At 42.7% G+C, this 16,729-nt stretch overlaps 1 protein-coding gene across 2 annotated transcripts in view; it reads right to left on the bottom strand.

Annotated features, from left to right (window-relative positions):
* Nucleotides 1-16,729, bottom strand: part of XRCC5 (X-ray repair cross complementing 5) — a 558,141-nt gene that overhangs the window by 498,265 nt on the left and 43,147 nt on the right. For both annotated transcript variants that reach the window (XM_086954491.1, XM_086954493.1), the window contains exon 6: nt 5,695-5,886. In XM_086954491.1, coding sequence (XP_086810617.1) covers nt 5,695-5,886 — 192 coding nt within the window. The remainder of the gene's footprint in view (nt 1-5,694; nt 5,887-16,729) is intronic.

A 16,729-nucleotide genomic window follows, 5' to 3' on the forward strand; every position in this document is an offset into this window, starting at 1 on the left:
GGAAGAAATCCAACTGTCTTAAACTGAATGGCGAGAAGACAGTGGTTAAGTTGTGGGCGGTAAGGATGTGACTTTTTGGTCCAACCCCGGTGGTCATAGGAGTCAGATGACTAACCAGGGCCAAATAACTCCGCTAGAAACGTGGAAATTATTGAATTTCACAGATCAATCCAATCACGTACACCTCTTTTGCCATTTTATGTGCATTAACGAAGATCTTTCCTTTTATCCACATCCATTCACTCAGAACAGGCCAGAACTGTCTCCCAGCTTGACTATTAATACACCCTTACCTTGGAATAAATCCAGCATTAAAATCGAGACTATGCGGTGCATAATGTGGCAGCTCGCCTTATTCTCAACTTACCTGGAAAGCAGTCTGTGGCTAAGGAACAGTACAAGCTCCACTGGCTACCAGCTCTCAATAGGGCTATGTTTATATCATTGTTTGGCACACAAAGCGCTTTACAACTCTGGCCCTAGATTCAGCGCCACTACGTTTCAGTGGTATGTTCAGTTATGCCATCTCAGATCATTTCGCAGGAAAAAGGTGGTGGTACCAAGAGCTAAACACATTGGGCGGGGAAGTAAATCCTTTTCCTATCTTACAGCGAGGCTTTGGAACTCTCTGCTTCTACATATCAAGCCATACCGTTTTCAAGAAATGCATCAAGACCTGGCTTTTCCCTCTCTGGTTGTTGTACCACGAATTGCTGACTGGATTTCCAGGTCAAGGACCTGCAGAGCCAAGATGCCTTTGGGTAGAAGGGAGCAATACACTTTCATTTTCATTCATTCATGGTGAGGTGCCAACCTTATCTTTTGCACTAGCCACTGACTGGAGAATTTCTTTCACCCAAACCAGTCTACTTTCTGACCCTTGGCTCACTTTCTCTTGCAGAACTTTCTCATTGCTTTACTGTAAACATTCCAAGAAGCCCCAAATCAAAACTGGCGTATCAACTTTTCCATCAAAAGGCACTCTGGCACAACCTAAACTTCTACCTTATTCAGGTGAGATCTCCATCTGTCAAGGAGGAAAGCTGTTTTTCCATTGCTGGGACTGGAGCCAGAAATCTAAGGAGGTCCATGGGAACGAATGGGAGCAGATTCTACCAGCCCATTTAGGCATCTCTAAGTAAAGAGACATGATGTGAAGGCTGTTTTTGTCGGCCAACTCCTGCTGTCTCCCTTTCCAAATGATGTAGCCAGTTATTGAAAACACCCTAGTCTTCCAGCACCACAAGTCGTGGGCCTTTGGAGAACAGGATTTTTAACTTCAGCCAGGAATGCGTAGTGGGTCTCTGGAGGTGGGAAATTGTTGAAAACTTTTGTTTTCTCACAAAAAATACAATTTCATTAAGTTACTTTTCCACTAAAGTTATCACAAATCTACTTTTACCAAGAAATGAGTTTATGAGGCTAAATGGAAAATAACGTTGAGTTGCTTTACTAGCATGCTGCAAGCGAAAGATAGAAATTGAGGATTTAATTATAATGGAGAATCTAGCTGAACCTACACAGTGAAAACAGCATCTGGATGTTTAGTTCCTGTGCCGGAACACTATTTCAAATACGCAGGTTACCATTTTAATATAGATTAGGCATCCAACACTGGGCTTACAAAACACACTTATTAATATATAAGGAAAATGTAGGCATCTGCTCATAGAGTGTAGAGCTATAGCTTCACAGGATTTGCATACTCCTGCAATTTAATGTTGATCGCAGGCATTTGCAACTTTTTTTTCTTTGTAGAAGATTTCAGAGTTAGGAGATGTGACAACTCTTTTAGTCCACAATGTTCATGGCTATCAACTCCATTTTACATTAGTCTCACACAATGGGGCAGAATGTGTATAGAGTGTGAAGAGAGCGTAACTTGCTATATTATGCAGAGTCAATTGAGTAATGAAAGAAGAAATCTGTAATGATCACAGGCTTCCAGGAAGACCAGCAGACACATGCGAATCAACAGCACTACATGCTACAAATATATCCTTACAGGATAACATGTTCAGTTTGTAGCATGTGTGGCAGTACATAAACTTACTCTACTGTAAAGCAGTACCCTCCATACGCGGCGGCTATGGAGTAGATGAAGCAGTTGTGTGGCACAAAGTCCTTAAAACAGTCTGGCCAAAAAACGCCTGCTGACCGGTTACGGTGTCCACATAGTACCGCTTGGTTAAAGTGTGTGGTGTTGACCAGGTTGCCCTCCTTTTCAGATGTCAGCTACCAATCCTTTTGCTATGGAACAGGATCATGTTGTGGGTTGAATCACCCTTCCGGAGAAAGACTATGCGTTCTTGAGTGAGCTTTAGATAGTCACCAATAAGACTTTGCGTGCCAGATCGGTAGGTTATGCTTTTGGGGGTTAGATGTGTAATCTGGGTTGACTGTGTGTGAAGACCCTGCCTGAGTCGCAGCTTCTTAAGGCATCTAACAGACAATTCCTGAAGCATGGAATATCAGAGCTGCCTTGCCCAAGAGGGAGCCACCAGGATGAGCGTCAAGGACAGAGCCTCAGTTTCGTTACCAGAAACAGGAGAAGCATGGTTCGAACTATGAGCTGCTGGAACAACCCTGACTGTTGTTTGGGGTAGGCTTTTCCTGTAACTTTGTTCAAAATAGATCCCTGGATGGAGTTGGGAGACCTGGTGACATTTACAGCAAATCCTAAGTGTGTAGCAGGGAAACTGCTGCTTGAGTGTGCGCTATGCACTGCTGCCTTCCGCCACTCTTGATCAAAAAATGATCAGGGTAGATGCGAGTCATCCCACTTCCGCCCCCTCATAAAGAAATGTTTTGACAGAATGCATTTGTTTAGATGTCGGAGGTCCAGGACGGGGCTGAGGAAGAGGTCCTTTTTCAGAATGAGGAAGCACAGAGAATAAATGCCTTTTACCGGATGGGGTGGAGGCACTCTCTCAATTTCCCCTTCTTGGAGGAGCACTTGTACTACTACTTCAAGAAGGCATAGATAGTCTGTCCTGAGCAAGTGTCTGTGGCGAATCTCCACTAAGAAGCCACTGGTCTGATGTGATTTCCTCCCACTAAGGGAGGAAATGTTGTACATCCCATTGCTCCACATGCGTTTGTACATGGAAAGAGTACCACTAGGAAGTTCTTTTCCCCTTGAAAGTAGTATGTGTCCATTTCATGCCGTGCAGCAGCCCTCTGGATGCCCTCATGGGAGGTTGGTTTATCATTTGGCGGGGATGCTCTAATCGAGTTGTGGTCTAAGTCAAGATCACCCAGGACAGCGGTGTAGCATGGATTGCCAACGCCCGGGACTGTTTCCATAGGGAGCAGGATCGAGACTGATTTGCATACGGCTAGGCCTAAACTGGAATGGCGTGTCATGCAAAGAAAAGATGGATTTAACCCATGTCTGTGACTGGGGTGAATGTTTGATTGGTTCAACATTCCATCCATCATCTGTGCTTTTTGCATTTAGCGCTAGGGGCAAGGCAAGTATCCTTCCACTTTTCTTTTAAAATGTTGTGCCCCTATTAAAATGTTGCGCCCCTAAGAATTTTGCTTCCGTGGCAACGCCCACGCTTCGCCATTGCCCCAGGAGTCGACATTATAGTCCTCCCAAGGTTCATCCGTTGGTCCTGTGTCTAAGGGTCATATGGATCGATGGGATCATATGCACTGCCTGGATCAGAAAAGGTGTGTGGGTACCCCTCAGGTGACTATGGTAGAAGAGTTGGTGAAATAAGTGGCAGAGGTAGGGGAGGTGGATTTAGAACATATTGGAGATGGCTTATGCCTGTGTTTCTTAGACACTGGCTACAAAGGGGCATCGGCGGAAGGTTCTTTTTCAAAGGTTAGTCTTCTATTGCAAGGGAATGCCTCGGAGGGCTCTGGTAGAGGTGGTTTTACTGAGAACTTACTGGAGATGAGGTAGATAAAGAGACACTTCTACCTGTTTCCGAACTCTTCCTAGAATCTGTGTACTATCAGTACCAACCATTCTTTAGATCAAGCAGTTGAGGTTGACAGCGTAGACTGGACCGTCAGCATCATAGGGATCTCTTTGGTGTCGAGTCTAGATGTCAGCGGAGGTGCTAGAATCCTTTGGATCAAGTAGGACTGAATGGTCAGCGAGGTTGGATTCCATTGGGCAGAGACTTGGTTGACTACAAAGCCCTCTTTCAGTGCCATTCATAGCCTGAAAGCATCAGAGGCCCTGTAGGCACCAGTCTCTTTTGTTCATGCCAATGTCTCAATGCCAGACTCCCACAAGAAAGGTGCTCTACCTTCACCTGGGAATTTTTATGCACGTGGGTCTCGGAGAGGAGTGTAGTACCTACTACCCTGGAAGTCTACTTGGCTAGAGGGCCATAGATCTTCTGTGTCAGTTGAACTTACTTCTCTTCCTTGCGTTCTGAATCACGTAACCATACCGCTGCTGGCTTGGACATTGGCACAGATGCTGGGACTCTAGATTGAGCTGTGCCATCACCTTCTTTGGCACTAAAGGTATTATCCTTTCTTAAAATGTCCGGAATCTGAGGATGCTTTTTGTGGCATGCACAGTGCCTCTCTCTACAGTACTGAAAAAATGAGGAAGGATTCGCAGGAGGTGTGCTCATTGTTAGCCGAGAGGCACAGATTACAGACGTCATGGTGATCTGACCATGAATACTTAAAATTGCACCAGGGGCAATGTTTGAAGAGTGTCTGTTCCGGTCTGAGTGGATGGTCAAAGGAAAACAGTTGGTCCCCAAAAGGCGAGGGAAGGTACCCCGGTGTCCGGGGCGTCAAGCAGCAGTCGGCCATCTTCTAAAGGTGTACAGTGGAGTAGAGCTAGAGGGCTGTTGAAGCACATATTGCTATACTGAAACTTCAATTTCGAAATTGAACCAGTGAGCGCTGAAAATGTGAAGGGAACACGACAAAATCTAAGCCCGCTCAGTGTTAGAAACGGATGGCAGAAAATAAAGAAGGTATATGTAAGATTGAGTCTGTATCCATATGCACTGTCGACCAAAGGAGGAGTCACAGCACATCTTGTGACTCAAAAGTAGTCTTTGAAGAAAAACCTGGAGACGTCAGAGCCCAACACTATTTGGCAGCAGTATGTAGAGCAGGAGTACCTACATCCACAAATGCTACAAATATTTTTTTTCTTCAGGACAGTTTTTCCTTACATGTGTCGCTACAATGCATGATTTTAACATGTACAGCACCAAATTATAGCAGTGGTTTTGGCAGCTACATTTTTTTGTCATATATGCTGGCCGTGAATTTACACGCTGCAAACTACATAAGACAATTAACTGCCACACCCGGGTGTAATTTCAGTCCATCAACCATGGCCTAACTAGAAAGTTAAATAGACAAATTGGGTGACATTTATTTTTGAAGTACCATTTTAGCACTAAAGCGCACACTGTTTCGTAGTGTAACAGTGTACAGAGTCTTAGTAACAGTAGACATAGGGCACTGAAAAGAAAAAGAAGTCGCCATGCACAAAAGGTGACTTTTCTACAGACTTATTTTAGTTTCATGTGTTAGGTACAGCGGGATTCAAGGCCACAAGTGGGAATAACCAACAATTTGACATTTTCCCATAAAAAGGATTTATATAGGCAAAATCAGTGAAGCGTAAGCAATGTTGTTACTCTGAGGCACATAAAATATGCATCCTTCGAAGAATTGTAACACGGTTTGGCGCATTACCTAAAGGTGTATACTTCATCCAGGCCATCCTCCTCATCCAAGGACATCATCATTTTTTTAACCATTAGAATTCCCTCATTCTGCTGCTCCGATAATCCCTTCCCATAAAGGGCACTTCGAGGTCTACTGTAGCCATCTCCACCTCCAGGTCCATCTTCATCATCATCCTCCTCATCCACTGGGAAAGGCAAACTGAGAATAAAGGAGTAAGATAGTTCTGATAAATTATACACTATAAATGATGGCAAAATGTGGTAAGCATCTGTTCCAACCCACTGTGTCAGCCCATTCAAGATCAAACAACATTGCTGTATAGGACATAAACAACCTCAAGTAGTCCAGAGTTCCCTACGGTCTCAGGTGCAGGCCAATGTGCCCCTGTACGTTCCCAACACCCGAATGTTGATCTAGCCAAACACACAAAATTCAGGCTCCCACATACTGGCCCAGGAGCCCTTGCACAGCCCCAGAAAACATGCATGGTCCCAGACACCCCTGTACAGACAACAACCTAGCAACCCCATCTATACAATACAAGATGCACGGAGTATACTTCATTCCTGCTGCACCCCCAGGTGACCCAATTTGAATTTAGTTCCAAGAAGCCCGTCTCACCAGAGATCATGATCAACAGAATCACAGATGACTTTTGTTTGAAAAGGTAACGTTTGCCTTAATACGCACACCTGTATCACAGACCACATAAGTTGTGCCTGGGGGGCCAGTAGGTGCATTCATTATTTATATAATGGTTTGGTAAAACACTTTTTAACAATAAATGTTCTTGGTTATACTGAATGTGGGAAAAGAAGTTCCAGGTCTCACGTAAATAAGCAGAGCTCCACAAAGAACTGATGCTCTACTAGGGACTTAAATTCCCAAAATCTAGAAGGATGATTATTTTTGAATGAACTAGGTAGGAGAAGGGGACTGAAATCACTAGATTTGCCAGTCTCTTGAGGAGCACCTAAAAGCCCAGGTAGTTTATCGGAATATGCACCTATTAAGATAGCATGAAGCAGTTTATGAGAAATAATTATTTTAGATCTCCCCTATCTTTTCAGGGAGATTTCAGATTGCAAACCTTTAGGCGTAAAAACCAGTGCACAGTAAGGACATAGATTTAAACCTACCTTTGTCCGCTGTGATATAGCAATCTCAATCCTTATGGATATCACGGTCAAGAAATACTCAAATTGCCTCCCAAATACTCCCTGGCAACAATGGTGCAGATGGAAGATCAGACATGGCAGCTGGGGATGGAGGGGCAGGACAATGAGAAGAGTACTGGGTTTTAATGAATGAAGGCAAGGTCATACTTTGGAGTTTCTGGCACTCAATGGCTGGGACACAGTGTTTCAATACCCCCCTTTTAAATGATGTGCATTCAGTCAGGTGTGTGGTTTCAAACATGAATGCACAGCTATCAGTGTCAGTGAGGTATCCGATTCATTGCAATTATCACTTATTGTGTTTAACAGTAAACAAGGTTTCACTGAATTTAAGTAGATGAAAGAAGAGAAGTCTTTTTCTTGCTTGTTTATTTAAAGAATATTCAACAATGATCAGCTGTACTATTAAATTGAAACAAAGCACTATTAGACAGAGAGGAACTTTGATGCAGGCTGCGATTCGCGCAGTACCTGGCCTTGTTGAAGGTAACAGAAGAGACACATCGAGTCCTCCAAATGGCTGATCTACCTGGTTGAGGACAGCCTCGTGGCTGGAATGCTTCTCCTTAATGAACACGGCTTCTATTATGGACGAAAAGTATGCAGTGCAAGTCATCTATGTAAGTCCAGTGCGCCCCTCTTTGGTGCTAAGATCAACTTACTTAGCCAGGAAAGGGAGGGATTTGGATATTAATTTATAGAGACCCTAAAATACCATCATAATGTTGAAGTATTTTCTGCTGTTCTGCTTATTGACAAATAGCATTGCCACTATCCTGAATATTTTTATAACCATTATTCAAATCGCGTACATTAGGATAGAATTTTAATAAATCTATGCACCCAGGATCTGGAACCACATCACCGTATGCATCAGGGCCACCCCAACATTGCTCCAATTTAATAAAGAGGTCAAGACACATCTCTTTAAACAATACTACAATTCAATGCATTAAGGGGTCCACAAATTAGCTACCTCTTATATAGTCATTTAATGTATGCTTTCTTTGACCCTACATAGTGCTCTACTACCTTTTAACATATATACATAGACCTGCTGCAGAGTTATGCAGTCGCTACACTTAGTGTGTACCCAGCACTTCTGTGTTTCTCCTGAGGACCGGTGGGGGTAGGCTGCATCTAGAGGTACCTTATGAAGTATCTGTCGCCCCTATTTACTATCTACACCACAATGAGTGTCCTTTTCTGTGATTATTTACTCATTCCTGGTGGTTCTAAAGCTCATTAGCCCACATCTCTAAGGAAAAGACGGTAAATTTGGTGGCAGGGGTGGTTATTGATAACTATAACCCACAAGGAGGATTAGGGAAATGTAATCAATTGTGGCACGTGCTCTGTGAGAAAATACTACCCTCACTCACAAAATTGTGACATGCTTCATCACTGGGCTTGCTACAATACACCCCCGTGCAGACCAACGCCTGGGGTGAAGAAAAGGGAGTGGAAGACATAGAAACATAAAAATAGATTTTGGGATCACGAAAGAAAAGTGCAGTGAAGGTAAAAACTAGCACGGCTGTGTCCCCTCTCGACAATTTATTCCTGGGCCCACCAGCTAGGTCTAAAAACTTGAAGGATGGTGGTGATAGGAGAAGATAAAGAGTTACTTCACCCCTCCTTAATGCCAAAGCGTCAACATATTTCTGCTGTTTGATAAGTGCCCACAGTGTTGAGTCACACTGGCATTCCTCGGGACCCTTCGGACCCCAAAAATGTGTTACCCTCCGTACCTGTATTAGGTATCCTTGGAATCTGTTACTTCCACTCGATAATTGAGTTCCATATGCTATAATGCTAAAACTGGCAAGAATTTGGGAGTGACCCCCTGTAGTGAAACTTTCATCAAGGTGGGTGCTCTGCCCAGAAAGTGTCCAGCTCTCGCTGTGTAGGTAGGAGATGTGGTTATTTATAACACATGTGATTTCTGTTCTTTCACTGATCAATTGTGTATATATATATATATATATATATAATTTTTGTTCTTCTTGGGAGTATTATCTTGATTTTTTAGAGTTTATCAATGGACTGTCTGTTTAGAGCAGCCTGACCAATCCGAAAACAGGCTGTGGTTTTTAGCTGATATCTTCAGCAAGGTGGACAAAAAGATTTAACTTGAAACCTGACTTCTAGCTTGATGTCCTGGTTGGGGCATAAACTGGAGGGAATGCGAAAGAAGAACCCTCCCAGCTTCTACACTGCTATATAGCACATTTATCCTTGTTTCTTCATCAGACACTAGACTGCTTGTTTGTTGGCCTGAGTGCAGGAGATTACATCTCCCAAAGCACTCCTATTTGTCTCTTTGAGTCTGATTAACAGGGAGCTTATGTACTCTCTAACCTCCTCCAGACCCTAACCCATAACAGGATAGTAAACACGTATGTAAATAAGGATAATCTGACCGCTAAGGTTAAAACAAATGATCCTACTTGTGCTACCTCAGACTCTCATTCTTTCACTAGCACTCCCCTCCCCCCCCCAAAATATAGGGGTACAAAAACCAGGGGTTCTCCCTAAAATTGATTGCATTTTGTGAAATTGTAATCTTTAGTGAAGTATTTATTTAAAACTATATCGGAAAGTATTTCTATGTCTTTCATGCGTCTTTGCACATCAAGGTCTCCCGTGGTGCTACCACTTTCCACAATCTCCACGCAACCTGTAGCTAACCCTTTAGTTAATTCTGTATTTTCTAATTCTGTATTTTCTGAATCTCCAGTATTGCCTTTTCTCCAAAAGCACCACTATTAGTGTGCCCCCACATAAAGCATAATGTGCATAATGGTTCCCTCTCAGCTTCTCATATACTAGACTGCAAGCCTCTCCAACTTCCACCTGATGCCACTCCATTTGTACAAGAACTTATTTTTTTCTGTAAACCTGGACCACCTCCAACACATGTATACATTTATTTTCCTCCTTTTGAATCATGACACCTCTGCTAGACATCACCCGCACAAGGACTCAACATTATCTCCTATGCCAAAGACACCCAGCTTGTCCTACTCCTCACAGAAGACGCCGGCTCCACAAGGGCCAACTTTCAACACACAATCACAAGCATCACCAACTGGATGAAGACCAACTGCCTCAAGCTCAACTCTGATAAGACAGAGGTCATCATCTTCAGAAAGAAGCCCTTCTATGGGACTACACATGGTGGACCGCTGCACTCCGTTCCTCACCCACCCCCACACCAGCCAAGCATGCAACTTCAGAATCATCCAGGACTCCCACCTGACCATGAAGCAACAGATTAGAGCAGTCTCCTCCTCCTGCTTCCTCACCCTCGCATGCTCCGCAAAACCTTCAAATGGATCCCAGACTCTTCCAGGAAGACAGTTACTCAGGCCCCCATTCCCAGCCGACTAGAATATGGTAACGCACTCTACGCCGGAACCACCGAAAAACTCCTGAACCACCAAAATACTCCTGAACCACCTCCAGACCATCCAGAACTTGGTGGCATGACTCATCATCAAACTCTCCAGAAGGACCAGCATCACCCCCCCACCTCTGAGCTCTCAACTGGCTGCCCCTCCAAGTAAGATGCCTCTTCACGCTCGTCACTCCCGCCCACAAAGCCCTCCACAAGTCCAGACCCGCCTACAACAACGATCGCCTAACATTCCTCTGACCGACTAGGAATCTCTGATCTTCCACGCTCGCATTGGCCCTCGTCCTCCACAGCAAATTTGGAGGACACTCGTTCTCCTACCTCGCCGCCAGGTCTGGGAAGGCCTCCCTCTTCGCACCTCTCCTTCTCTGAAGGACTTCAGGAAGCAACTCATGACTGGGTCTTCGACTGAGGCTTGAACATCCCACCAGTGCCTGGAGCTTCCCCCGGGGTGACAGGCCACACTATACAAGACTTTCTGATTGATAGAGTGCTATTCTTTCTTCTTCGGAGTGAGCCAAGAGTGGTTTAGTGGAATGGGTTGAGGTTTCATAAGGTTTGAACATCTTTGACATACCCTTTCAAAGACTCAATATACAATCCTTAATATTCAGGGATAAACAGTACCACCACTTTTTGTTACTTAACATCTACAATTTTAATCCAAGTAATTTTACCAATATTTCCTCGTAGTTTAGCTTAAATTATATTTTATTTCACCTGAGAAAAACATTTTCTTCCTGATTTTTCAGTAATAATTTCAGCAGCCAATTTCAATGTAAAGTTAGGTAACAATTTATCACTTTTGAGTTGGATTTATTTAGATGTGAACAACCCAGCAAGAACTGGAAATCTGATTGACTAGGTGAGACTCTTTGCGATCTAGTAATAGAGAGGAATTGTGTAAACTTACATGAGTGCTTTGACCCTCAAGCACATTTAATTCCCATGTAACCGAGAACAGGTAGTTTTCAGTCCCCAATTATTTCTTTGTTTCCATAAATGTGTTGACCAGCATTATTGCTCACACTACATTGGAACTCCGGTTTAGGGACCAAAACAGCCTACCTTTACCATTATTATCATTGTTCAAGTATTTGTACAAGGATATTAATCCCATGAGATGAAGTAACCAAAGATGTTAGCGTTAGGTTGAAATGAGACCTGGTTGACTCCAGGAATTCCAATGAAATTTGTTGACTATATATAAACACAGTATTTGATTGTCTTGAACTTAATGTGTCCTGAAATCATACAGAGTTTGGCTTACAGATTGGTACCATAGTCAATAAGTCCTTGAAAATATCTAGTGCTAAAAAATCACAAACAACTTTCAATGGTTTGACAACTTCAAAGAGCCTGTAAAGAACTCCTCAAGATCATGTTGAGGTGGTCAAAAGCACTTGAAGGCACAGAAAATGATACAAAATAGAAAATGCATGGGAAATCTTGCGTTTGGCTAGCATTGAAAGGGATTTTTCCCTCATTTGGAAAGTAGCGAACAGCCCTTTTTTGTTAGCGCTTTGAGTACTCTTAGTGATGCACAGCCTGACCAATGGGTCTCGTTCCAAGTCATTTATTGCTTTTCTAAAGGTTGTACCATTGTAGCTAATTTGCCACTGTCCTCTTTGGAAACCGATTCCTTTTTATTTTCTTTAGACAAGATTTAAGTGTAGGCATTCACAACAGCTCATCATCTAAAGCCCCTGGTTCCGAAAATGTTCCTGTGAATCTTTACAAATCAAACTTGGAATTATGTCCCCCTTTAATCATTAATGTCCTGAATGCGGCTAGTTGCTTACAACTGCCTCCATCCAATTTGGTCATAATATATTATTATGTCAGTCTTAAAAAAAAGGTGATGGGTGAACCTTCTGGATATTGATCCATCTTTTTTAATTGATTCTATAGTAAAAGTTGCTGTTAAAAGCCACTTTGGATTGGCTTTCGACATGGGCTTCAAATAATGCAATTTTCACTGATGTTCTGTATTGTTTTAGGGCCTGGTTGGGAAAAAAATAATTGAACAGTGTATTAATTTGCGCTTATTGATTGTCAAATACAGGATAGCCTTCAATTCTTTTTTGCACCTAACCTTTATGGGCCTGGGCTCTGAAATTGACCACATAAATAGATCCAAACCTTGGTCCACCATGGCCTCTTTCGTGGTTGCCCCAACCATATGATATTAAAAGTCCTGATTCACTTTCATTGAGATTTACATTCCAACTTAACATGTAATAAAATTTGAGTGCTCTAAACTCTTCTTACTTTTATTATATATCGAAATAATTAAAAATCTTAGCGTCTGATGGCCCACATTAGGCACAGATCAATTTCTGCTGTATTTGATGCAGAAAACGCGGTTTTAATTATTCACAATGCTAATGGCTTGAAAAAAAAAACCTTGTTACCTTTTCATATCATTTATGGACGACCTTAATCTCTAAAATCTACATTATGATATGTGGGTTTAGGTCCACCAAAATGAGAACTGTGTCAAAAACATAAGGACCGAAAAAGTTCATTCTTTCAAGGCAAAAAAAGAATCTAGATCCAAGAGTGAAAAGAAAAAGTTCATCAATGCTTATTCAGGCTCCCTTTTGTTACTATGTGGACGAGGACGTTGGGAAGCTTGAAGTTTCAGCTGTTTTTGAGTGCATAATATCTGAAAGTCTAACCTAGAATTCACGATTATATAGCATTATGTATTCTTTATTTAGTAAAAAGGAAGTCAAACACACACACAGCTCCCCCTCTCATAACCTTTCCATGATTAATTAGGGAATTTATTTTATAAATCATACGGATATCTCAAATGGTTTCCTAGTGCTGATTGGAAACAAAACAAGTGAACTGATGGATGACAGATAAAAACGTATTGCATGAAGTACTAATTGCAAAATAGCCATGTTTTTAGTTTCATTTTTTTTATCACTATATGCATGTACTATGTGTCAGGGGACTGCTGGGTGAGATCATGACAAGACTGGTTAAGTGGGGCTGCATGTGTTTTCTGAAAGGAAAGGGATTTTCTGAGGACCTAAAATAATCAAGAAAGTACCTGAAGGCTGCAAGGGAAGCAGGATAGAACCTGAGGATGGAAATGGCAGTGAAAAGGGAACTGTAAGTCTGCAAAGAAAGCTATGAAGATAACACAAGAAAAACAACAGGAAAGTAAAGCAGGGAAATGGTAGACACGCCATCATAAATTAAAGTTTGTCTGCTCCCCGGAAGTGATCTTAGTGCGAGTTCAAAAAGGTCTCGGATGAAGACAAGGGGCCGATTTGTCTCAAGTTCTGGGAAACACCCTGCAGTTATTATAGAAAAAGAGCACGGGTGAATCTCCTAAATAGAAGCACAAGGCCTCAGAAACATGCTGGCACACTTGGTAACAATGATAATCAAGACTGTTGTATAACACACAAGAAAGGTCCAGAGAGAACAGAACAAGGAACACCAAAACAGAAGCTGGGCTCAGGGAAAAGCAGTAGTGAAATCAAGGTCAGGGACAGGATTGGAATACACAGCACTAAAATACCAAAAAAAGACAAGGATATATCTACACTCAAAAAAGGCAAGACAGATATATGCAAACAGGAAAGGAGTCTGCATGCAACAGGATAGATCGAGAGGAGTGCAGAGAGGAGCCTACGAACAAAGGCTAACAAAAACAGAGATGCAAGAAGGCAAGGGACAGAAGCCAATACTACAAAATAGCCAAAAACAGAAAAAACAGGTCAGAAAATAAGGGAAACCGAATCAAAGAATAAGCCTGGAATGACAGCAGCAGGAACAGGACACTGAGTAGCTGTCAGTTGTGAGCTCCTACGTTTGGGGATCACAGGGTTAAAAGAGCTGGAGGGTCAGAGGATGAGCACACGTACAGGGAGACAGCCAGGTGTGAGAAATCTTAGCACCACCAATGAAGTGAAGGCTGGGCTGGGGCTTGCAAGAGAGAAGACTGAAAAAACAGGAGATAACAGAAAAGGAACAGCAAAGTCTTTGATAAAGTATGAATCAGAGCAAATCTAGAGAAAGGTCCAAAATGCAATTATAAAGTGGTCACAATAACCTATGATCTAAAATCCAACTTAGTAAATCAGGCCCAGTATGTCTCGTTCCACTTATCTATTGATTTTATCCCCAAAGGCCATAGTGTGTTCCACTCACTTGGCCACTGTTGGACCTGTACCAGTGGATCATCTTTTAATCATATTCCTCTTTTTTTAGTTCTGTCTCACAGAGGCAGTTTTACTGTCTCAGAAGACTATTGTTTTTTCCAACCAATTCACACATAAGAGGTGCTCTGGCCAGCAGCCTCCATCCATTGGTCTGTTAAATTCCCATTCCCATTTTAATTCTGCTCACCACAGCATATAGCATGGGGAAGTGGATCAGCCCACGTTATTTACTGGTTTACTTCATTTTGAGACACTGAAAAAGTATGTGCACAGTGTTCACATCTGCCTTAATGAAGTTGCTTTTGTTCAGTGTCAAAGTTGATTGAAAGTTTGTTTTTCATTTCATTCATTTTTTAATATTAACTTTACATACAAACTAATTCATATATGTGCACTTCGTCGGCAGTTAAATAGAAATTTATTTTGCGATTCCTTTTTAAAGTTGCTGCCGTAAAAAGTGTTTCAGCAGTATTGCAGCTTTCAGTGATTTATGTACTTGGTTGTGTAGTTATTTGCTTTTCCTTTTTTATAATATTAATACATGTTTCTGTCCCCATGCCCTCGTATGCGGCTTCCTCCCCTCACCAGTTTTTCCATCTCCCACACTATCCAGTGGCCTTTTTTGTACTTTAATATTAAAACATTTGTTTTATTAGTATTATTTACTGGTCTGCCTTTTTGAATCTGAAATTAAAAACGTGAAGTAGATTGTACCAAAGTCGTTCTGGCGCCAGCAGCATCGGCTATACTTATTGTGGAGAAGTGTGGCTTATTGTGGAGAAGTGTGGTTCACGGTTAGAGCGGCAGACTCTGAAGCAGAGATCAGGCCCGGGACCAGGGTTCAAGTCCTGACGCGGCAGGGTCTTGGGCTCAATGTCCATGGACTCGATAATTCTCGCCTCGGCGCCTACTCTAATCATGGGTCCCACGCTGCAACTCTGGGCAATAGCTTGCTTAATCTCCACAACGGCCCCAACACCACTGGGATGCCTGGCTTCACCTTGGGGGTGCCCAGGAGGGGCATCTCACAGGGAGAGCCAGGAAGGATTCCACAGCGTTATACAGCGCCGGGACAAGTATACTACATTTACATTAAGGTAGCCAACTGTTGTACATTTGCAGGATTGCCCTGTCGGCATGGCTCCCGTCCCGCCGCCCGCACAAAGGCACATCAGGATGCCCATTTTTCCACATATTGTTCCAAGCCACTTTTCACCTTCCCACAGGACAAACATCTCTCACTCTATCAGCCCTTTGTGAACTGAATAAGGAGGGGCCTGACATGGCTTGGAGGGAAGAAATTCAACACAGGAGGAGTCCGGCAACATGCCGCTGAAGGCGAATGTACAGTCAATGTAATGCCAATCCGGCCACCTGTGATTAAAGTACCCTAAATGTGAATGAAAACAATCCTGGGGACCTGTCCTGGGAGGATGCCTTTGGTGTTTATTTCTTCCATTAAGCCTCTTTCAAAGTGCTGACATATAGCGGATCAGTGGACGGAGGCACAGGGACAGCAAGATAAGGGCAGGATCAATCAATGTGTTATATATGACCCGAGAGTGGCTCACACTGCTGCTTGCTGCAGAGGGTATACATTTACCACAATACTGCATTTTGGTAAATATACCAAGAGACCGGGCGCTTATCCCTTCTCCGAGGTAATATCCTGTCTATTATGCTTAACTATGAGCCAAAAAGCAGCTTTTAAAGTGATTCAAAATACTCCCAATGTTGCCAAAAAAAAGAAGCTGAGAAGTTCTAAAAGAGACTGCCCAAAAGCACACAATTTGGACAAATGGGAGATGGGATTAAAAACTGCATCTCTGATTTTCAATTTTCAACTAGTCAACAGGCCTCAATGGGGTGACAGCGATTCTGATGGCAAGGCCAAGGGACTGCCCTTCCCAGGAAAACGTCACTGTGTTGTGGGTCCTGACCAGCTTTACAATACAGTGTTTATTTCTAGCATATTCAAATGAAGAGTAAAAGCCGACCCTGCATGTCAAGTATCCACGATTCATAGCTAAATAGTACCCACTGGACCGGGGCCTGTGGATGAAGGTGGCTACGAGGCAGTTTGGGCTCTAAAAGATAGACTATGTCATTCTATTTGATAGTAGAGTTGTTTACTTTGTAAAGTAGCCTTGCAAAAGTTGGATTAGTGCGAAGCCTAGGGTTACTCCAGGAGATGGTTGCAGGATTTGAACTCAAATACAGAATGAAAAGTAACACCCGGAGTAAATTCAAACTCCGGCGAG

This window comes from Lissotriton vulgaris, chromosome 2_1, assembly GCF_964263255.1.
Source record: "Lissotriton vulgaris chromosome 2_1, aLisVul1.2, whole genome shotgun sequence".
Lineage (NCBI taxonomy): Eukaryota > Metazoa > Chordata > Amphibia > Caudata > Salamandridae > Lissotriton > Lissotriton vulgaris.